Raw genomic sequence first — 24,829 nt, forward strand, 5'->3', positions numbered from 1 at the left:
GGAAAACGGAAATTTAAATTAAGGAGGGTAGAAGAAATTGTAAATACGAGGACATGACTTCGAAACGACTATCGCACATAAATGTATCTAATAATTATTTAATATATTGCAGATATAAATGGCATTAATTCGTTTATTTCGATCCCTCTTAACGTACCAGAATTATGCAAACGTTTCAAGCTACGAGAGAGTAACGAACTAACGTTTCATATTTAAAGTGGTGCCGATTGGCAGTTATTTTACCACGGTATTAAAACTTCGGCACATGCGCAGATACGTCGAGTGTTCGCGCTGCAATTCGCTGCGTCTGAAAAAATACTATACTTTCCATTCTTATCGTTCGTAGTATGCATAACAATAAAATATACATGTATACACGTAAGTGCGTTAAACTCTTAGCAATGTACAAGCGTATACGTCGATCTTTGATTACAAAACGCATCATTCGTCTCGTGATGTTCAACGTTGACACCGCCACGGTACACGAATGAAACGATCGTTAAACTCTCGCCGAACAACGTACGTTCCAATCGCTCGATTTATAGATATTTAAACGCTACGATTTATTTTACAAAACGATAACAAGACGTCATTGTTTCATCGTTAAAGTCGCGAGAACTTTGCTTGACGTTCGACAGCTGATTCAAAAAGTGGACCTCTGGTGGTCACCACTGGATTCCCTGCGATGAGTATAGAAGGAAAGTAGCTGATAGATTCGTTGGTCTGGATATAGACGAACTATAGAACGTATCTTATACCTCGTTCGTGATGTGGGTCAATAATCTTTCGGAGCGTATCCTACTCACAATTCCGGCGACATCGCGACAGCAATTTTATCGAACCGGATGAAATACTCGGTTATTCGAGCAATTGGATTATTCGAATGTTAGCAGAAATGTGGGGACACCTTGTGTAAGACAACCTGCGTTACGCAAGGAGAGGGGGAAACATGAAGAGAGGGAAAAGCGACGCAGCTCGACACAGGCGCAGTCTCGTGGTGGATCCCCGTACGAGAGGAACATTAATGGGCGGTCAGAGAGTAAGATGGCGGACTGCGAGTCGGAGGTGCAGCGGTTGCCAGCCGCGAACGAGGACGTAACGAGGAACGCGAGCGTGACGATGATCAACAACGGACGCGTGCCTCAGCACCCGGTGAGCCAGGCGAATCCGATCGAGCAGGGGCCAAGGTGCGTCACCATTTATAAAACCGAGACTGGTTTCGGGTTCAACGTACGCGGCCAGGTCAGCGAGGGTGGACAACTAAGAAGCATCAACGGGGAACTGTACGCGCCGCTTCAGCATGTCAGCGCCGTGTTATCCCGAGGTGCCGCCGAGAAGGCCGGTGTACGAAAAGGCGATCGAATACTCGAAGTGTGAGTACACCGTTTTGTCTGGTTCGCGTTCTGTTGTTCTTTTTCTTTATTTTTTTTTTTTCAAATTTCGAACTCTCCTCGCTGCTCGTTTCGATCATTGTGCGTATCTACCTGTCAAACGGGTATCATCTCCCACAGTTTCGAACGGAGGAATCTCTCGGTTGGAAAAGTCGGTTCGCGGAAAGATTCAGCAACACGTTCGAGGTTCGGTTCTCTCGCTCGTAAAATTCGACGCTGCTGATATAGCGAAAGCTGTCATCTTATATTCGACAGCTGAGATGCTGGTTTTTTCTTCTCGAGCACTCAGGTTTATCGGCACCACCGCGATAGCGTGATGCTCGCCTTAATCGATTCGGGTGGTTAGACGGTTTGGTGCTGTTTACCGCGGAAGAAACGATGGATTCTTGGCACAGTTCGCGTTCTACCTGTCAAGGTACCGCCGTAACCCGTTTAACGTCCCCTCTGTGTTTTCGCTTTGCGTTTTGCGACGACGATATATTGTTTTTTGGTCGCGATTAATTACTCGTGAACCGAGTACAATAACGCCCTTGCGTGTCGCGAAACGCGTATTTATTCGCGATTATCTACGTATCCGAAATCCTGGCCGGATTTCGCAGCGAAATTATGTTCTCGAATCGTCGAGGGTCGTAGCTGGATGATGTATCTAGGTACGCGCGTTTCGCATTTTATTTTGAACCGTTGAACCCAGAACACGGTCGTATCGGTTATGGAAAACCGAGTCATCGGAACCCGGTTAAATAAATCTTGTACACGGACGATTTATGACCGAACCGTGATACCAACATGGTAGAACTAAACAGAATCGAAATAATAGAAATTAACGAGATTCGTGCCTCGAAGTTTGCGTAATAAGTTTCGTACAAAGTAGATTCGTAAATTTGTGCAAATCGGTCGTCATTTTGAGCGTGAAAGAAGGAAAAGACGGTTGTTCGATGCAGAAATGGAGATGTTGAGCCGAGAACAATGATCCTAAAAACGCTCGTTGGTAATACGTACCTAGCACGACGAACGATTGAAACACGATGCAGCGTCGTGTTTCCAAATAAAGAACGTTACGGTATTTCATTTTTTTTTTTATCCACGATTTATAAGCAACAACGAAATTTCTTCTTTTTTTGTTTTCTCCAACGAAGAGCTACCTTATCAGCGACGCCATTCAACGTGATCCACGATTTTTAACGCGCCTTTCACCATTTCGAAGAATCGATTCGAATTGCGAGAGGGAATTCGATTACTCGTGTTTCGTAATCGAGTTATCGATTTTTAGCGTTATGGAAGAAATTCAATTCCAACGGCCTCCGACTTTATTCCCCGATCGATTATTATGCTAATTGTATTTACAGATTGGTAATTACACGCGTAATTTGTCTCGAATAGTTTCAATAACGCGCAACTATACGTCCACGGAAGATAATCGTTTCTGAGGAAATTGAACGGGACAGAATTCACGCGAGGAGAAATAAAAATTATTTCGATCCGTACGGTGTTTTCTCGCCGTTACAAATAATACTACACTGGAAAAAACTTGGCGACACTTTGTACGTACTTGCCTATACAATGTTCGATATTCGTAACGTACCTACGTCCATCGAATCGTTTTTATCGTTTTTCTTTCTCACGGTTGGCTCTAATCGAAGCATAAACGGCCACAACAAATCGTTCACTCCCATGCGCCGTAAATCAAACTCTATCGATTATTTATCGGGCGTCGCTTATTTCTCGTTAATCTGGGTACTTGTTAATCGCGCGCTAGAGAGAGACAGACTACATCGCAACGGTTTTTCTTTCTATTCGTACCTTCGAAAGGATTAGAATGTAATAATCTAAACGACATCTGCACCGACACGACCCGTAATTATTCGTTAATTGGTCCACACCATGATCCATCGTTTTCGACCTCGCAATGGAGATTATTACTTTCGTGGGTGGGGTTCCGGGAAGACCACTCGACGGTTGTCCAAATACCATGACACGCGTATTGGGACACATAAATCGTTCGAACCATTGAAATCGACTTTCATTTCGTACGCAAAATTATCTACAATTTACCTAACCTCACATTTTGTTTTCCCTATTGCGAACAAGCTGGGCCACAGTCACTGTTGAAATAAATACATTTATTAACACGTTGACCGCCATGTTGGTTTTTCGTACTTAAGGATGTTAACGAGATTTTTGTAAAATTAAGATATACACAATATTTGGGTAAAATTAATAAATATTCACGATGTTTGCATAAAAGTAAGAAATATTCACAATATTTAAATAAAATTAATAAATATCCATGATATTTATGTAAAAATAAGAAATATATACAATACTCAGGTAAAATTAATAAATATCCAAGATATTTACATAAAAATAAGGAATATTCACAATATTTGAATAAAATTAACAAATATCCATGATATTTATGTAAAATTAAGAAATATATACAATACTTAGGTAAAATTAATAAATATCCAAGATATTTGCATAAAAGTAAGAAATATTCATAATATTTGGGTAAAATGAATAAATATCCACGATATTTGCATAAAAGTAATAAATATCCGCGATATTTGAACAAAAGTAAGAAATATCCAGGAAATTCGTACAAAATTGAAAAGTATCCACGATATTTTTATAAAAGTACAAAAATTGACACAATTGTGAAAAGTAAAAATATTCATTTTTTTGTCGACGTATTTGTTATTTTACAATATTATTAATAAAACCAACGTTACTCGAAAGTTCTCAAGCGTTACAATTCGTGTTTCGCGAGCGTTTCGGCGAATCGTCGTAGCTCTGGCTGCGCCGGTCACCGGTGGCCACCAGTGACCACACCGTTGTCGTTCGACGCGTTAAATTGTACCCTGGAAGCTGATCGAGGACGCGAGGATGCGTTTGAAAACGATCTCGGTCGGTAACGGGTGTCGTTACGACTCGATCGTACCGCGGAAATAAATTACGGTTCGGTACGGGGCGCGTGTATCGCTTGGCGATTTAAATTGGCGCCCGGCTCGCGCGCCCGATCAACTCGCCCCGGTGGGGGAAAGGGGGCGGGGTTAGTGGGCGGAGTAATTAAAAACATGATACATCGACGCAATTCGCGGAGCGCCGAAACCGTTCCGTGCGATTAAATCGTAACCGACCGTGTGCGGGCGCGTGGTCGCTCGTAGTTCGAATAATTAAATTTCAAACGATCGCGGCGAACCGACGACGCGTAGCTACGCGGCTGGTCGGTGAAAAAAGAAAAGAAAAACGAGGAACAACGGAACGATAAAAGGAGAGAGACAGAAATAATGAAAGAAAGAAAGACGCACAGACGAGCTCCTGCCAACTATATTCTGTCCATCGAGTAACGGTACCGTAGGCTCGTTTGGCTTGCTAATGTTGTTCGCGCGGAGCGTCGTCGAAGGCGAGCGAGAGAAAACGATTCACGGGACACACACGAGGTCTTAATCGTTCACCGTGGAAATCCTCGCGCGAGTGGAACAGGACTCGAACGGTGTTCGAGGCGTGACCGGATCGATCGGTATTTATCTATGCATTGTGCGCTGGCGATTTCCCCCGGAACTTTTCCACCGTTCCTCAAAATGCAAATTAGAAAGTACGAAGACGAGGCATTGCGAGGAGGGGAAGCAACGTGACGATAGTAAAGAACCAAGAGAGACAGAGAGAGGGGGTGAGAGGATGGAAAAAATATACACGTTACGGCGAATTACTCAATTTGTTATCTCGGCCGAACGCAATAGGTCACCGTACTTCGTTGAACCGCCTCGAGCTAATCGGACGTTAATTGCTCGCATGTCTCCGCGGGGAAATTTTTTTTTTTTCTCTCTCTCTCTCTCTTCTTTTTAACACCACGATTCTCGGCACCGGCGACGATAATTAAACCGGGAAAAAAGGAACGTCCTCGCGGCCCGATTTATGCCGCAATTACGTTAAGTTCCGCGCGACCGATTCGTAGCGTTTCGCGCGCGCGCGCGTTATCGTCCGCTTCGAAATTTTTATCGCGGCCGTGTACTCGGTATCGAACGACGCACGCGGTTAAAAAAAATATAGCGAACCGTGTTACGGAGCGAAACCGACGAGAACGAACAACGCCACGGTTTTTCAGATTACAGGTGTATACCGTGCGCGACGAAACCCGTACGCCTAATCGAATTAAGACACAACCGAAATTACGCAAGACGGAAACAAAGCCGACCTTAGAATCTCGATCCGCGTCTACGACAACGGTTACTTTTTACCATATACCGACGTTTCTAAAAGGTTTGCTCCCTTGTGCGGCTTCTAACAAGTGGTTACACATACGCGCGGCAATCTCGCCGATGGACTTTTTTTTTCCCACCCGCCAAGGGCACGATATTAAATTAGAGCGAAACGAGTATTTTATCGACGGCGCGTTCTACGTGCACGGGATTACGTATTCGCGAGAAATGGACGCGAACGATTATTCGTAAACGGTACGTTTACCGCCTTTATTCGAAAGTACCCGGATGGTACTGTACGCGTAACGAAAGATTACCGATTGGTCGCGTACCACCAATCGTCGAACGATAATATACTACGCATGGGGTCGTCGTTGAACGCTTCGCGAGGTTACTTTCTTTCGCGAAATCGACTCGTACGGAATCGTTGGAGGATTCTGCCCGCGGAACACGTTCGAGTACACCCTCACGCGGGGAATTCAACTTCGTTCGTAACCATATGGAATTTCGAATCGCGATACTACCGGTCGGTGAACGTTCAATGCTCCTTGAACTGAAGGGGCTAGGGAAATTGGGTTAGATTCCGATTTCAGGGAATTGGGTAACATTTTTCATCGAGGTAATCGTGGTGATCACGATTCAATACTGTTGAACCTCGGAGAACGGGGCCGGGTCATTTTTGACCCACGCCAGAATTACGATTAATAGATTTCAAAGCGTAATTTTTTTTCTTTGCGTTTCACGATTGGGTTTATTGTAGAGAGAAAATATATGTTTATTGTGCGAAATTGGTAAATTATTGCGACAAAATTGGTTTATCGTAGGGGAAAGGAGACTCGGTATGTTTGGAAAGTAAATAATATTGGTTAATTTTCTGGACAATTTCTACACAAAGTTTTTTCGATGCGATATTTTCGCGAATACTGTTAACTGTCGGAGAACGGGACCGGGTCATTTTTGACCCACGCCAGAATTACGGTTAATAGATTTTAAAGCGTAATTTTTTCCTTCGATTTTATAAATGGGTTTGTTGTAGAGAGAAAATATATGTTTATTGTGCGAAATTGGTAAATTATTGCGACAAATTGGTTTATCGTTGAGAAAAGGAGACTCGGTATGTTTGGAAAGTAAATAATATTGGTTAATTTTCTGGACAATTTTTTCACAAAGTTTTTTCGATGCGATATTTTCGCGAATGCAATGATCATTACAAATGTATCGTTTACACTCGTTACACGCTGAAGTGTATTTGTTATCGTTTCTTTCTGTTTGCACAAATATAATATCTTGCACGTTTACGCAGCTGTTGGTTGGTAATTGTAATAAACGTAGGGGAATATTTTTGAAATACATGGACTGCTTCGTTGAATGTTCGAAAGACGACTAACGTAAGGTCTCGAGTGACCCACGCTCGTCCTGCGAGGGTTGAACGCCATTGGCGCGCGATTGCACCGGAAACATCGGCGCGCCATGTTGGTTTCAGAAACGACGTTCGATCGAATCGTGATTTATGGGGGTATTCCGGTCTAGAATGCGATTATTTCGACTTTGTTCGGGATTTACGAAAAGAAAACTATTTGAGTACACGATGCATATGTTTACTAACACGTGAACTGTACAAAATTATTTTTCTAAACTATACAACTATGTAAAATTATTTTTCTAAACTATACAAATATACAAAATTATTTTTCTAAACTATACAAATATACAAAATTATTTTTCTAAACTATACAATTATACAAAATTATTTTTCTATACTGTACAATTATACAAAATTATTTTTCTAAACTATACAAATATACAAAATTATTTTTCTAAACTATACAATTATGCAAAATTATTTTTCTAAACTATACAACTATGCAAAATTATTTTTCTAAATGATATAAAATTATAGAAAATTATTTTTCCAAATCAAAAATAATAAAAGTTACACGAACTCTGTTCGGCTGAAAAAAGTATTCCAAACGAAAAGTGTTTCGCTGGTGTGCAATATTCCGACTGTTCCTTCAATCTGAAACAAACGAACAAAATAGAACGTTGTTTCGTACGAATGTGGCTATGGTGTGAACCACAAGAAATGAGAAATCTTGATAATTAAAGAAATGGCGACGCTTTGAAGTTTAAATATCGTTTCCTTTGTTTCTTTCAGTCAGTAACAGCTTAAGAAAAATACAAAAGAATAAACATTTGTTAGAAACCGTGATTCGTGCGATAACGGCAGGTCTGATGAAGGTTCTCAGCAAATTTGAATTTAATCGTTGAAGTATATTCGAGATATCGTGCACACTGATTCGAGAAACGAGATTTTGCGAAAAACGCGTTTAATATTTTACTTCTCAATCCTCCGTAACTGTCAATTGTGCTCATTAAACGGCTGTAACTTCGTAAACATTACCAATTCGAACAAATCCTTCCGCAAACACATTTTCGACGACGTATACTTTAAGAGGAAGCAATAAAGAAAGAAAACAATTGAATAAAATCCTAGATAAGAATACCCCTTTGATACCAGAACTATCAGAAGAATGAATTCCACTCGTTTCAAACTTCATTTCAAACTTACTCAATCATTAACTGTATCTTTGCCTACAGTATTCGTGGACAATTATCGAAATGAACAACCAACTCACAAGTTAGTGATTAATTCACAAATTAATTTGCCCTTTCCACGTGTTACTCCAAGAATACCTATATGGTCCGGTACAAAACAGGAATACACGTTCAACGTCGATAATTCCAGTGTTAATCACGATTGGTCACTGTTTCGCTTGTTATGGTATCGATTAGAGTTGAACGGTTATGGTGGAATCGACGATGGATCGGTTAGAAAGAAAGAGAAACAATACCGATATTCCAAGGTACTTAATCCACAGTGTTGAACTCGAACTCGAGGAATAGTCGAAGAAACGGTTTCTCGGACTCGGTGGAAACTCGTGGTATCGCTCTCGCTACCGGTTCACCTGCACGATTTACAGCTGTAATTAGCACTAACACTCGCAGCTGGTCTAATCTCGTTGGATCGGTCGTGTAATTATACGAATGAATAGAGTAGAATCACGCGGTTCGCGCGGACATTGTCTCTCGTGGTCTTTTGTGAAGTCGAGTCGTTGGTTCTTCGCGAGGCACGGTGCCGAACGTCTCGAGGAATTTATTTATTCATTCGAACAGGTGTAAAATTCCAATTAGTGTCCAAAGGAAACTGGTACACACCGGAGGAGCAGTTTGGAAAATAACCGCGATGAGAAATATACATATTGGAAATAAATTATAAATAAGATTCCTTAAACGAGATTAACGATGTGGAGAAACCGAGTACCGTTCGAGTGATTATCGAAATGTACCATACACGATTAATAGCGTTCATGGAGGATATACGAGTTATGTATCTGTCGGGAAGAAGCGTGTGAACGAATCTTAACGATTTGAAAGTAACTTGGAAATTAATGGAGCAAGGGAATCGAATCGAGGATTGAACCGTTTATAATTTTTAGTAAGAATAGGTAATTTCTTACAATTCTGCGATTAAGGTTTAAAATTTAAGATACTTATTAGCTATTGAACGGGAAAGTTTAAGAAGGTATGTTGGCTTTTTTTGATCATTTGTTTACGTTTTAGTAGATCGAATTTAGCCATTGGATTATCAAGCTTATAAAGCTAGGAACTTTAAAAATTTGTATTGACTTCTTTCTGTAATTTGTTTACATTCTAATAGAATAAATTTAGCTATTGGATTACCAAACTTACAAATCTAGGAATCTTAAACATTTTTATTGGCCTTTTTCGTTAATTTGTTTACATTCTAATAGATTAAATTTAGCCATTGGATTATCAAGCTTATAAAGCTAGGAACTTTAAAAATTTGTATTGACTTTTTTTCTATAATTTGTTTACATTCTAATAGATTAAATTTAGCCATTAGATTACTAAACTTACAAATCTAAGAATCTTAAAAATTTATATTGGTCTTTTTCGTTAATTTGTTTACATTCTAATAGATTAAATTTAGCCATTGGATTACCAAACTTACAAATCTAGGAATCTTAAAAATTTGTATCGACTTCTTTCTATAATTTGTTTACATTGTAATAAATTAAATTTAGCCATTGGATTACCAAACTTACAAATCTAGGAATCTTAAAAATTTGTATCGATTTTTTTCGATAATTTATTTACATTCTAATAGATTAAATTTAGCCATTGGATTACCAAACTTAAAAATCTAGGAATCTTAAAAATTTGTATCGATTTTTTTCGATAATTTATTTACATTCTAATAGATTAAATTTAGCCATTGGATTACCAAACTTAAAAATCTAGGAATCTTAAAAATTTGTAACGATTTTTTTTCGTTTACATTTCAATACATCGAATTCATCCATTGGATTACCAAGCTTATAAAGCTAGGAGTCTTAAAAATCTGTATTGACTTTTTTTGATAATTTATTTACATTCTAATACATCGAATTCATCCATTGGACTGCCAAGCTCGTAAAGCCAGGAGCCTTAAAAATTTGTATCGGCCTCTAACGATAATTTGTTTACATTTTAATAGATCGTTCGACCAGATGCATAGGCGAGGAAGTTCGACGGATCGAGTATTTTTAAAATCGCGAATGTGTACGCGCGTTATCGGGCGCGGGGAATTTGATTTTATCGATGTCTCCTAACAGAAGGTCAGCAAATTGGCGACAGAACGTTGCATAATTGACGACGATTGCCCGACGTTAAGTTAACGTTCGAATCGAGCCGATCTCGATACATCGTTGCGCAGTTAATACACACCGCTCGCGGAAACTACGCGCGCGCAATTATCACTTTCACCGTGACATAAGAGAGTTCTGGGGCAAAAGTTTCGCAGCGAATATCGGCTCGAGGTCTCTCTAATCGAGGAGGATTGGTCATCTCTGATCATCGATGGAATCGCGAACCGTTTCAACGTTTAATTGACCATCTCTAATATTTGGACAAACAGAAAAGCCAACAAAAAAGAAAAACAGACTCGTACGAAAGAATTGGGAATTTTTGGAAATTTTTTCCTGGATTTCTCTTCTCCATTCCTCGTTCTCGAAACGGAACTTCCGTTTGGAAAACACCTCGGTAAATTTCATCGAGCTCGAGGATTTATTAACAGGTAGCTCGTCGTCGCGAATAACAGATCGCTCCGCGCCTATTGGCCGGACACGTCGATAGACTATCGATAAATGTAAATACACACGGCATCCAGATAAATGTACGTGACCTCTTTTCTATGCTACGTAGTCGAGCATGTCGCAAATAGTATCGAACCCCGATGGAACGCCGTGTTTGCGTTGCTATACGGATACATATTTCGAGAAGCAAAAACGATATTTGTCGTGCGTCGTGCTTGCAATGGTTCCACGTTCGAGCACGCGCCGCGAGACGATTTTCCTCGAGAGGGTAACTCCATTTTTCGAGCTCGTCGAGAAGTTATTTCCCCGAGGGGAGAAAATGAATTTTTTCTCACCGATTTGAAAAAACAAAGGAAAAAAAAAGAAAGAGAGAATAATGTAACACGTGTTTGCCTCGTATTTGACTCGAGTATCTCGCGAAGATACGCGACGATAAGGTCGATACGGGACTAATGATTTGAGAGGGTATTAAGTTGGTTCGTAAACGAGAAAACGGAAGAACAAACGTCCCGTAAAGGCTGTTATTACGTCCGATGATTTTTCTGTCTGCGAGCGATCGATCTTGACGCACCGAGATGCGTTAACGTTCATTCAGCGAATTTATTGCGATCCGCCGCCGCGAGCTTTCTCTTCAATTACGCGCGCGACTATGGCGATTAAGGCCTCGAGCGTCTAACGCTTCGAGGGAAACCAATGGAAGCCTGGCGAGAGATCGAAGAGTTCGATGATTATCTCGATTCGATCCACGACGCGTCGATCGGGTTTTTCCAAAGATTTTTCACGTGCGGGGATGTGGATCTTGAGGGCGATTTTTCGAAAGATTTTTTTGAAACGATTGGGACGGTTTTTTCTAGCGATGCTTGGTTTATTGATTTTGTCGCGACGTGTTAACCGGGTTTTTCAAATATTTTTCCACGTGTGGGCATGTAGATCTCGAGGACGATTTTTCGAAAGATTTTTTCGCAACGCTCGGGTCGACTTTTTCTATCGATCCTTCGTCGATTGATTTCGTTGCAAATTAATTTTCACAGCGGTAGATCGATTGATTTTGTCGCGACGCGTTAATCGGATTTTTCAAAAATTTTTCTACGTGCGGAAATGTGGATCTGGAGGACGATTTTTCGAAAGATTTCTTCGAAACGACTGGGTCGAATTTTTCTAGAGATCCCTTGTTGATTGATTTTGTTGCGACGTGTTAACCGGGTTTTTCAAAAATGTTTCCACGTGCGAGCAAGTGGATCTCGAGAACGATTTTTCGAAAGATTTTTTCGCAATATTCGGGTCGATTTTTTCAATCGATCCTTCGTCGATTGATTTCGTCGCAAATCAATTTTCACAGCGGTAGATGGATTAATTTTGTCGCGTTAACCGGAATTTTTCCACATGCGAGCATATGGATCTCGAGGACGATTTTTCGAAAGATTTTCTCACAACCCTCGGATTGATTTTTTCTATCGATCCTTTGCGAGGATCACCAAGCACTCCAATAACACCGACACGTAACTCAAACACCAGGATCACCGATAATCAAAACCCACGTATATAAACCACCATCCACCGAATAAAGATTCATTCATGGTGCCAGCTTACTCGAGTCTAAATCGTTGTTCGTCACCCGTCGCGTACTCTTACCTATTATCACGCTAGTATATTCTCTATGGAGATATTCGGTAATTATTCTAGTATATTCTCTACGGAGATATTCGGTAATTACTCTAGTATATTCTCTACGGAGATATTCGGCAAACGGTAACTCTCTACTGAGACTTTCGTTAAACGGTAACTCTTTACAGAGACGTTCGCTAAATAGTAACTTTCGGTGATCATCTCCTATTTCTACGGAGTAGGAAATAAGTCAAGATACTATTATTTCAATATTTGCATTCGCGAATCGTGAGTTAAAGTACGCCAGTGAAACGACTTTAAAGTCGTTTTATTAAGACTGTATTATTTCTGTTTCTGTTATTTAAGACTGTATTATTTTTGTTTCTGTTATTTAAGACTGTATTATTTTTGTTTCTGTTATTTAAGACTGTATTATTTTTGTTTCTGTTGTTTAAGACTGTATTATTTTTGTTTCTGTTATTTAAGACTGTATTATTTTTGTTTCTGTTATTTAAGACTGTATTATTTTTGTTTCTGTTATTTAAGACTGTATTATTTTTGTTTCTGTTGTTTAAGACTGTATTATTTTTGTTTCTGTTATTTAAGACTGTATCATTTTTGTTTCGTGATCCGATACGGTCCCGTGACACCTTCCTCGATTGATTTCGTCGTGAATCGATTTTCACAGCAGTAGATCGATTAATTTTGACGCGTTAACCGGGATTTTTCAAAGATTTTTCCACATGCGGGGATATAGATCTCGAGAACGATTTTTCGAAATATTTTTTCGCAACGATCGGGTCGATTTTTTCTATCGATCTTTCGTCGATTGATTTCGTCGCGAATCGATTTTCGACAGAGGTAGGTCGATCGATTCTGTCGCGAATCGATTGTCACAGCGGTAGATCGATTTCGTTCGGCGATCTTTCGTCGTTAGATTTTGTCGCGAATCGATTTTGTCGATCGAAATCGGATCGATTCGAAAGATAAACGTGTAATGTGTCGAACAACTTTCGATCGTAAGAACGAACAATATCGGGATCGAGATACCGATCTCGAATCGATTTTTATACAAATTTTGTTTTTTACTCTCACAAATTCGTGTCTGTTACCAAGTCTGGTACCTTGTAATGTTTCTTTCTCTGGATTATACGTATTGTACTTGTAAGATTTGAAAGGATTTACCAGCTTGTAAATAAAGTAATAATAATAATAATAAAAGTTAATTTTTTTACATAAATAGATTGATTTTTCCATCGACTTTTTTCTAGTCGATCTTTTAGAAAATTAGTCTTCCAACTTTTCTAACTTCTCAATTTTTCCAAAAGTGGATTACTTTTTCCATCAATTTCTTTGTAATTTATTTTTTCACCAAGCTTCTCTTCTAACTTCTCTAACTTTTTATAATTATTTTCCACAGATAAATTGACTTTTGTGTAGTCTTTCTTTTAGAAAATCAGTCTTCCAACTTTTCTAACTTCTCAATTTTTTCAAAGTAAAATTAATTTTTCCATAAATTTTTTGTAATCTATTTTTTCAGCAAGCGTCTCTTCTAATTTCTCTAACTTTTTATAATTATTTTCCACAGACAGATTAACTTTTGTATAGTCTTTCTTTTAGAAAATCAATCTTTCAACTTCTCTAACATCTCAATTTTTCCAAAAACCAGATTCTCAATTTTTCCAGAACCTCTAACTTCTCAATTTTTCCAAAAGTAGATTACTTTTTCCATCAATTTCTTTGTAATTTATTTTTTCACCAAGCTTCTCTTCTAACTTCTCTAACTTTTTATAATTATTTTCCATAGACAGATTAACTTTTGTATAGTCTTTCTTTTAGAAAATCAATCTTTCAACATCTCTAACATCTCAATTTTTCCAAAAACCAGATTCTCAATTTTTCCAGAATCTCTAACTTCTCAATTTTTCCAGAATCTCCAACTTCTCAATTTTTCCAAAACTAAATTAATTTTTCCATCTATTTCCTTATACTCTTACACGAATTAATTTTCCAACCTTGGACCCCCACCGATTCGAAAAAACAATTATTCCCAACAAGACTCGGTACTCGTCCAACCACCCGATAAAAGGAATACAGAAATGCAAATTCGTCGATTGCCCTCGTTCTCGCGGCCACTGTACGATCGAATTCGTGTCCACCGAAATCGAGTCTCGGTCACCCGGATTCGTAGAATTTCCTCGATCGACGACGTTTCATTCGTTCCCGACCATTTCATTTCTGTTTTCGATCGACAGCAGTCGTACGGTGTTTCTTTCTTTCGCTCGATTTCGTTACGGTTTGCGAAATCGAATCGTTGTAGGCGCACGGTTCGAGGGGCGGGCGGGCGGAACGATTTTCCATTGCATCGATAGTCATTCAGGCCGAACGCAAAGAACCTAGAAAAGGGTTAACCGTAAAAATAGGAGCTCTCGTTTAAAAATAGTTCGATTGTCGCGCGAACGCGCCGGAAACTTGCGGGAAAAGTCGCGAAGAAAGGAATCTTTTGTCCGCGTTGGATTAAACGGAAATTGAACGCAAACAAGTAGAATCGGTTCCACCGTGGCCGGTAATTGGCGAGTTTCGTTAGACAGAAATTCGAATTCATTCGACGCGGATTCTCCAGAGTTGTTCTTTGTTCCTCGGCGTGCACACGCTTACCGAACTAGTAGACGCTCGGCGCGTTCACTTTTATTTCCATCCGAAAGCACTGCTTGAATTCCAAAAAGATCCTTGAGAGCGGTAACAACATTCCACGGTGCCGGGAATATCAACTTCGACGCTTCGTTCCGGCGAGTAACGCGGGTACACCCGAGGAAACTTTCGAAGATCCTTCGAAAATTTACAGTTTCGGTAAATTTTTCAAGGATCGAGAAAATTTCCTCGCGTGTACTCGCGTTACTAGTTGCGATCGAGATGTCGAAAAATTCGTCAAAACACTGTATATGGTCGATTGCATGGTATGGAAAATAAGAAATTCAGTGTGCTTCGAAGAAACTTTCGAAAATTTACAGTTTCGGTAAATTTTTCAAGGATCAAGAAAGTTTCCTCGAGTGTACTCGCGTTACTAGTTGCGATCGAGATGTCGAAAAATTCGTCAAAACATTGTATATGGTCAATTGTATGGTATGGAAAATAAGAAATCCAGTGTGCTTCGAAGAAACTTTACAGTTTCGGTAAATTTTCGAACGAGTTGCGATCGAGTTGTCGAAAAATTGTCAAAACAGTGCAATGGTCGATTGCATAGTATTGAAAATAAAAAGTCTAGTGTGCTTCGAGGAAACTTTCGAAGATCCTCCGATCGAGATGTCGAAAAATTCGTCAAAACGGTGCAATGGTCGATTGCATGGTACTGAAAATAAGAAGTCTAGTTTGCTTTGAGGAAACTTTCGAAGATCCTTCGAAAATTTACCGAAACTGTAAATTTCCGAGCGAGTTGCGATCGAGATGTCGAAAAATTCGTCAAAACAGTATAATGGGCGATTGCATGGTATTGGAAATAAAAAGTCCAGTGTGCTTCGAGGAAACTTTCGAAGATCCTTCGAAAATTTACCGAAACTGTAAATTTTCGAGCGAGTTGCGATCGAGATGTCGAAAAATTGTCAAAACAGTATAATGGGCGATTGCATGGTATTGGAAATAAAAAGTCCAGTATGCTTCGAGGAAACTTTCGAAGATCCTTCGAAAATTTACCGAAACTGTAAATTTTTGAAAAAGTGGCAATTGAGATGTTGAAAAATTCGTTAAAATGGTGTAATGATCGATTTCATGGTATTGAAAATAAGAGTCCAGTGTGCTTCGAGGAAACTTTCGAAGATATCCAGAAGTAATCAAAGAGATGATTTTGAAAGAATTCTCTTTCAAATGACCGTATATAATACATTTGAGGATGACTGTATATAATACATTTGATAAAATGGCGATTTTAACTTTTCGTTTTATGGGTTTTACCGCCAAAACAAGAAACATGGGAGCTCCGAAGAATCTTTTGGAGACTCTTGATAATTGATCGAAACAAAGAATTTTTCTCGAGATGCTATCTATCTATCTATTTATCTGTACTATCTCCGTATCCAAAAATTCGACGAAATGTTATCTTGGAAGCTTTGTTTCGAGATATCGTGAGCAAGAAGTGTAATGTGCGCCGAAAAAATTTGAGACACCTAAAAATCAATCGAAACAGAGAATTTTTCTTTATCGTGTCTAAAAATTCCTCATAATGTCGATGTTCCATCAAAGTAAGAAGTGGGATAAAAGAAACTTTTAAAAATCTTCGAAAGTTTTCAAAAAGAAGAATTTGTTATTAAGTTAGAATCACACAAAATTGATCTATTTATTTATGTGCAAATATTTGTCAAAATATCGACTTTAACTTCGTTTCATCAAAATAAGAAGTGGGATGAAGGAAACTTAAAAAATCTACGAAAGTTAGTCAAAAAGAAGAACTTTTAATCAAGTTACAATCGCACAAAATTTGTCTATTTATTTAAACTGTCAACTTAACGATATCTAAAAGAAGAAGTACAATATACACCTAGAGGAAACTTTCCAAGACCCCAAAAATTCATCAAAATTTATTTATTTGTTTAAAATCTCAATTTCAAAAAGATCCACACTAACCAAAAAAAGAAGTACAATATACACCTAGAATAAACATTCCAAGACACCCAAAATTTATTCACTTCTTCAAAACGACAACTTTAACGCTTTGGTTTCACGGTATCCAAAATAAAAAATAAGTTCAATATACACTCAGAGGAAACGTTTCCAAGACTTCCATAATTCATCAAAATTTATTTACTTGTTATAATCTCAATTTCAAAAAGATCCACGCCAACCAAAAAAAGAAGTACAATATTCACCTAGAATAAACATTCCAAGACTCCAAAAATTTATTCACTTCTTCAAAACGACAACTTTAACGCCTCGTTCCACAGTATCCAAATAAAAAAATAAGTAAAACACACACCTAAAGAAAACTTTCCAAATCCCTAAAAATTCATCAAAATTTATTCCTTTACCCAAAATATCAACCGTTCTCGTCCTACAACATGCAAAAGAAGAAGTACTTACACACTTCGAACAAAGATCCCAAAACCTGGTTAAATACAATTGAAAAGAATAATTTTCCTTTTCCATCGAGTTGTAATCACCTAACCGAAAACTTCATCGAAACGTCCACGTAACCGCCTGGTCCCATTATGCGAAAGACAAAAACCGCGACGTGCCCCGAGGAAACGTTCTCAAGACCCCCCGCGAACGAGTACGAGGCGTTGAATTTCCCGTCGAGTTGCAATCGCGGTATCGCGAGCCACCTCGGGATCTGTGTCGCTCGCGACTAGATTGAACGCGAGCCGAACTGGAGGGAGAGAAAGAAGAAAAAAAGAAAAAAAAGAAAAAATGAAGTCTGGAATAAGAATCGGTAGAGTATCAACAAACGATAACGTGTTGATTCAGCTTGTCGAGAGGTTGGCCGATAGTCTCGAAAAAGCGTCGCGTTCTATCCGGCCAACCCCGTTCCTTCCCTCCCCGTAATCAACGATAACGAAGAAGTCTCGAAAACGCTGATAGGCAAAAGTATAAAGTGCTCGAACAGTGGTACGCTTAGAGCAGCACAGATGTTCGAATTTAGTCGTCGTCGTGCCTCCGTTTCGCGAACCAATAACAACGCTCGTCCTTTCACGCTCGGAACTCGCGGAAGGTTGGCAACCTGTTCCTCTCACCGGTTGGGGTGAAATAGAACGCTAAGTGGACATTTCCTCTCTTCTCGTTCTCGTCGGTGTTCAGTGCGGGTCCGAGCGTACCTCGAGACACTCGATCCGCGTCGAATCATCTCGCGAACTGATTGCAACGATGTTGTCGTGTTACGTGACCGCGGTGCAATGCGAGTGGCTGGAAAATCGTGGACGTCGCGACGCGAGCCTGGATTCGCCTCTGAAGGCGATCACCGTCGGGTAAACGGATCGGGCGTGAATCACCACGGGAACGTTCGTTTGGATAAACTCCAGCTGTCTATTGCAGGAACAACGTGAACGTCGAGGGAGCTACCCACAAGCAGGTGGTCGACTTGATCAAGTCCGGGGGCGACGTTCTAACGCTGACCGTTATCTCCGTCACGCCGCAGGAAGCGGAAAGATTGGAACCGTTCGAAGACCTCAGGTACGGGGACACAGGACTTTCTTACGTGTACACGAATCGATCGATCGTTGTACGAAGGATTTGGTTACCGTATTGCGTTCACGCGACAACGAAGCTCACGGTTTTAGAGAGAGCGTAGCATGTACACACCAGCGAGTTTCTACATGTAGATTTTCTCCTAGTTACGCGTCGGTGGACTACAGCGAGAAACGCTCCTTGCCTATCAGCGTACCTGACTATCATGTGCGGGAGAGGAAACACGAGCACTACATAGTCTTCAATGTCCACATGGCTGGTAGACACTTGTGCTCGAGGCGGTACCGTGAGTTCGCCGCGTTGCACGTCGCCCTCAAGAAGGAGTTCATCGGGTTCAACTTCCCGAAACTGCCGGGCAAATGGCCATTCCAGTACGTACCGTTTACTTTCCCGCTCGATCCATATGCAGCGGTTGTCGCTTTCAACGAGGTCCCGAACGCGTTTCACCGGCCCCTCCCCCGTTAACCGTCCAGTTTCTACCATTCCAGATTGAGCGAGCAGCAACTCGACGCGAGGAGACGCGGATTGGAGCAATACCTGGAGAAGGTCTGCGCGGTGCGCGTGATCGCCGAGAGCGACGCGATGCAAGATTTCTTGACCGATCGGCTCGAGGAGGACGGAGATCAAGGACCTGCGGTGGATCTGAAAGTTCTCCTACCGGATCGCGAGGTTGTCACCGTCACGGTTGCCAAGGCAGCTTTCGTGAAGGACGTGTACGACGCGGTTTGCAGTTGCGTCGGCTTGGACGCGGAAACGGCGAATTACTTTTATCTCTTCGAGATCGTCGAGTACAATTTCGGTAGGTTGCACGCGGTACAAGGTCCACGTTGGTGCAACGTCGTTGAGCTTTGTTTCTCTGTTTACTCGCAGAACGGAAACTTCAACCCCACGAGCACCCACACACTTTGTACATTCAGAATTACTCGACCGCCAGCGCGACCTGTCTCGCGATAAGGAGGTGGCTCTTCAATGTAAATAGACCGCTCGGCGAGCAAGCGTTAACTTGGATCTTCTGGCAGACCGTCGACGAAGTCAACAGGGGTCACATCACCGCCGGTGAACGATTGTACCAACTGAAGGCTTTGCAGGACGCCTCGAGGAAACACGAGGTGCGAGAACCGTCACGGTTATGTAACCACAACCGCGATACCGACGGGTGGACGACCACTGATGATACTGCACGTTCTGGATCCGAACGGACTTGTCACTTTGCGCAAATGTTTTTAACAAAGATTCTATTGTTTTGTTGTACGTTTACCCGTTTCTACGGGAACTGGTACCAACGATGTAATCGAACGAAGGTCTCTCCGGGTTTGGAAAGACCCAGGTTTGGTACAGCGAGGGTTAAGAAACTCTATCTTAGATCGGTTGTTTGGTCGATCGATAGTCATCTGTGTAATCTACTTGTAGATCTGAAGATTATTTTTACTGGTATGATTGAATCGGTTTGGTCGATCGATAGTCTTCTGTGTAATCTACTTGTAGATCTGACGATTATTTTTGCTGGTATGATTGAACGAGAGTCTCTCCTGGTCCGAAAAGACCCAGGTTTGGTACAGCGAGGGTTAAGAAACTCCATCTAAGATCAGTTGTTTGGTCGATCGATAGTCAGCTGTCTAACCTACTTGTAGATTTGACGATTCTATTATTCTATCGTACAATTTTTTATTTTTACGCAAAGTGGTACGAATGGTATGATTGAACGAGAATCTCTCCGGGTCCGAAAAGACCCAAGCTTGACACAGCGAGGGTTAAGAAACTCCAAGAACGAGATTGCTGTCTCTAAGATCGGTTGTTCTTTCCATCGATAAGCACTCAACTAATCTATACTTGTCGTATACTTTCAGTACCTAAAGCTGGCGAAGGAACTGTGCGGTTATGGCGATATCGTGTTCCCTCACTGCGCGTGCGATTCGAGGAAGGAAGGGCACGTCGTCGCCGCCGTGGGAGTGGCTGCGTTCAAGCTGTACGCGGCGAAGGAGGATGGCACCCTAGAATCTCAGGTGGTTGATTTTCAATGGAATATCATTACCCGTTGGGAGGTGGACGAGGAAGGAATGGCATTCTGTTTCCAGTACACGCGTCAGGACAATCGTCCGCCGCGTTGGCTCAAGGTCTTCACACCTTACGTAAGTGTCTATTCCCAAATCCTTGGTGAAAAATTGTTTCCAAGGGACGTGTCCGTACGGAGAGCGAGTCGATGTAAACAAGCGTCCCGAACGACTCTCTTGCGTTCCATCTCGAGAGGACATCAACGAGGAGAGAACACCGTCTGTGTTATCTGAAAAATAAAAAATAAAAGAGTCACTCGGAACGCCAATTTACCGCTCACCTCGTACAACGTACCCGATGTTTAAGTATCGACGTTTCCCCACGATAGCGAATAATTAGTCAATTCCAAACGATGATACGTTGTTTACGTTATCCATTTCGTTTTTTGTCCATTGGAAACAATTTACACCGTACTATTTTGCGCGCTATTTACGCTCGAACGATCTACGTTCTGTTCTCAGTACACGTTCCTGTCGGACTGTTTCGATCGAATAGCCGAGGAAGCAAAGTGGGACGATCCAGGCGAATGACGTAACGTCCGGCGTTAAAAATGTGTTTGGTGCATAATACGAGGGATACCGTACCGTTTCATCGAACGTTTCACTTGTCTGTCTTTGTAGCCAGAACTGTTTCGATTAGAATTACTTTTTTAAGGCGACCGCAAAGATCACTAAGGACACTTAATCATATCAGTCTCTCGCTTGAATCAGCTTCGCAAACGTGTCTCGTGTCGATGAAAATTGATTCGCGACGGGTGCACCGTTCCGTACACTTCCACCGGAAACGTCACCGACCCTGGCCGTCACAAGGTTGGGAAAACGACGATGCCCTCTTTCCATCGGGAAGAGACGTACGACAGCAGATGAACGAAACAATCGTACACCAGTCGCGGGTTAGAAGCATCATCGCGTCTCTAGCTGATAACGTTTCTACCATAAGAAGATCCATGGTACTTTAACTTAATCCACGAGTCATTAAAAGACATAAGAGTATCACGCGTTAGACTCCAGGGTAAGATGTTGCAATATTGCGCCGAACACCGACAACCTATAGACGAATCTATCCTTTGGCCTATCGCTCGTTACGCGTAGCGTGTAATCCGTTCTCGAGAAAAGAGAATCGTTGAATTACGAGACGTTCCTCTCTACTAGCCTAATAGATATCGCATACATTCGTTCGTTGAATCCGTACGATTGAACGAACTTAAGCAAGAAGTATTAACGATATAGTTTAAGCCGTTGCTTTCCATTCACGCCGATTCCTCCGCGCGATTCGTCGACGACGTTTCGCGCGTTGTTCAGTTTCGTCTACGCGTTACGCGCGGAGTCTGTTCTTCTCACGCGTGACGTACGCGTGACAGAGATTCTCGAGGGATAGCAGGTATTATTACTTTATTCCGAAGCTATATTTTTACTATCGTACAGAGGCAGAGAAAATGATAGAAACGGTGAATTGTTCTCGATCCGATTTAAAACGAGACGTACGTGGAACCGTGCTCGGTCGAAACGTTAACGCGCTGCTCCGCCATCGTGCAAATTTTTCCATCGGCGAGCAATGGACGATTACGTCGTGTATTGACACGTGAAAATAAACTCGCGATGAACGGATCAGGAAGGAGGAGGAGAGCGTTAAGATCCTTCGAACGTGAGACTCGAAGACAGAACTTCGTTGATTGAAAACACCGTTGAGGAACGCCATAACGACGAGGGAAAAGTAATAAATAAAAAAATACTCAGTGACACTGTTGAGGGAGATGCTGATAATAAGAAATGAAATGAATATATAAATATATAAATATATATATATATATATATATAAAAGGAATGAATAATTTTAGCGTCTTTAATATCGGTGAGAGTACCGATGAACTTTTAAAGTATCTTGGCCTGCTCATCGTGGTTTACGGGTCGAAGCAGCGAATCCTTCGGAACGATACTACTTCCGCATTTATTACAAGGTTTCTTCTCGTTTTATTTAAGCTTCTTCTTCTTCTTCTTCTTCTTCTTTTTTTTAATTTTTATTCCCTCCCCCTGTCATCACCATCACCATCACCACCATCGTTACATTTCCGATGGCTTCGCGACTTCGAGTCGCTCGTTCCAAACGATTCGCTCGTCCAGCAACGAGTGAAGCCTCGGCAGATAATAATTATAGGGATAGAGTGTATAACTATCGTTAATGTTTTTAAACTTTATTCGGAATGAATCGCGCGCGAGAGTATCGAGACAGCGGTGGCCGAATGGCGTACGAGGATGACGACACGATAATAAACGTTAAGGGTTAGATTAACGCTAGAACTACCAAATGTGTAAATTTCACTTGTTTGAAACATATTTTTAAAATTTATTCGCGTCTTTGTTCACAATATCAATTTGTCTACAATTGTCGAAATGGACAACCGATGGTACTCGTAAATTATTGTAATTTGTTCTTCTCGTTTTAAGACACGTACGCGAACCGATAAAAATAGTAACGTTCACCGTTGTTGGTTCTAGCGTTGATAGGGAAGGCTGCTGAAAATAACGAGAATCTCGAACACACTCGAAACGAAACAACGATGCAACGCGAGTGATATACATAAGTGTCTGTACGCAGAGGTTGTTGTTATTTTCGTAGCGGATCCGACAAGCGATAACGAACGCCCGTTTCTTCTTCTGTGAATAATTCTGTCGTGGATACTTGTGGGAAAAAAAAAACGATCCGTGAGCTATCGTCGAGATGTTCGCACACGTTGAAAATACGAACGAATTTAGAGGTAGACCTTCGGTTGCTCGAGGTTTGGAAAATAAAATCGTATTTACGACGGTTCGAATACCGCCTAGGTTTAAGTGTTGAAGGATGGTTTGTCACTTCGCCGATACGATGTACCGAGATAACGTTCGCTTGTCCCCTTTTGTTGGCGTCTGGTGTTCACACATCGAGGATCACTTCGAGGCAATGGTGGAAGATTCGAAAAATAAAAAGAAAAAAAATAAAAATAAAAAAAGAAAGAAAAGAAAAGAAAAAAAAAGAGAGAAAACAAACCCATTTACCCATAGAAAGTGACAGTTGTATTAGTCTCTTGGTGTTCCTGAGTTTGCATCCGGGCAAAATCAATGCACGCGAAGTATCGAACAAGTATTAAAATACCACGGATATGTTCTAGCCGAAGGTCGCGTCGTTTGCAAGAAAGAAACAGCCGTAAGATTTTCATGACTTTTTGTGATGTATTATTTCATTAATCGATGAAGTAATTACATAATTAATTCGACGCCGAGTGTCTCGCGAAGTTGGTGAAGCGTTGGAGTAGATACGCGTACGCGGCAGTAATATTTTTGACGAAGTTATATACATATATGTATGTATGTATGTATGTATACGTATATGTATATGTATAAGTTATATATAAAAATTATAAATATAAGTTATATATATATATATATAAAAGTTACATATGTATAAGTTATATGGGTATTACATATGTATAAGTTATATACACTGACACACATATAACATATATATATATATATAAGTATGTTATATACATGCATACATATATATATGAAAGTTATATATATAAGTTATAGAAACGTTAAATATGTATTGATGGTGTGTAGAATATTTTCGAACGGAATTAGCGCGAATCGTGGAAAAGAATTACGTCCAAGCGATGGGAAATTTTTGGTTCGATGAATTTTACAGGCGTTTGCTGTTGGCGCGTATTTATTTGCGCGGTGTGTATTTATTGAGCCCCCGTTGGAAAATCAGGCATACGATTCGATCGTTGCGCGAATCACCGATTATTTATTACCGCTCGATAGTATTTTTGTATCGAATAGTGATGTATGAGCGCCGATACCGGATGAAAAATTTCATTCTCCCTCACCTTTGTTAACGAATTCCGGAATCGGGTGAATAGGACGATTAATTATTAATTACTTCATTAATTAACAAGGTTAAATAAGTCTGTCTAATTGGAATGACGAATTAGGTAGTATAATTTAATTATTGTTATAGTAAGACCATATCATTACAGTTAACACCGTAGAGGTTAATTAAAACTATTATGTATACTCGTAGCCTGTAATAACAAATGCTCCAGTTTATCATCTCATATCAGTTCGCGACGTTTGCTGTAAAACTGGTATTTCGGATTAGCGGCGGTATTATTCGATTTGTTTTCGAATCATCTTATTCAATGTCGGGGGAAAAATAAAAAGAAATACAGAGAACGTAGCCAACAGGTTGCATCTTATTTCTCTATTCCGTGTCCGTA

At 40.5% G+C, this 24,829-nt stretch overlaps 1 protein-coding gene across 2 annotated transcripts; it reads left to right on the forward strand.

The window, feature by feature from the left end:
• The first annotated feature begins 783 nt into the window (after positions 1 to 783).
• On the forward strand, positions 784 to 24,794 carry Snx27 (sorting nexin 27). Of its 2 annotated transcripts, none has more exons than XM_076322571.1 (7): positions 784 to 1,373; positions 18,370 to 18,507; positions 18,669 to 18,893; positions 19,011 to 19,321; positions 19,393 to 19,631; positions 20,370 to 20,651; positions 21,036 to 24,794. In XM_076322571.1, the coding sequence occupies exons 1-7, from the start codon at positions 1,045 to 1,047 to the stop codon at positions 21,102 to 21,104; spliced, it is 1,593 nt and encodes a 530-aa protein (XP_076178686.1). In that variant the 5' UTR covers positions 784 to 1,044; the 3' UTR covers positions 21,105 to 24,794. The 2 variants fall into 2 exon arrangements, with proteins under 2 accessions (XP_076178686.1, XP_076178695.1); XM_076322580.1 differs by lacking the exon at positions 784 to 1,373 and adding an exon at positions 17,036 to 18,302.
• The last annotated feature ends 35 nt before the right edge of the window (positions 24,795 to 24,829 follow it).

Source organism: Ptiloglossa arizonensis, chromosome 1, assembly GCF_051014685.1.
Source record: "Ptiloglossa arizonensis isolate GNS036 chromosome 1, iyPtiAriz1_principal, whole genome shotgun sequence".
NCBI lineage: Eukaryota > Metazoa > Arthropoda > Insecta > Hymenoptera > Colletidae > Ptiloglossa > Ptiloglossa arizonensis.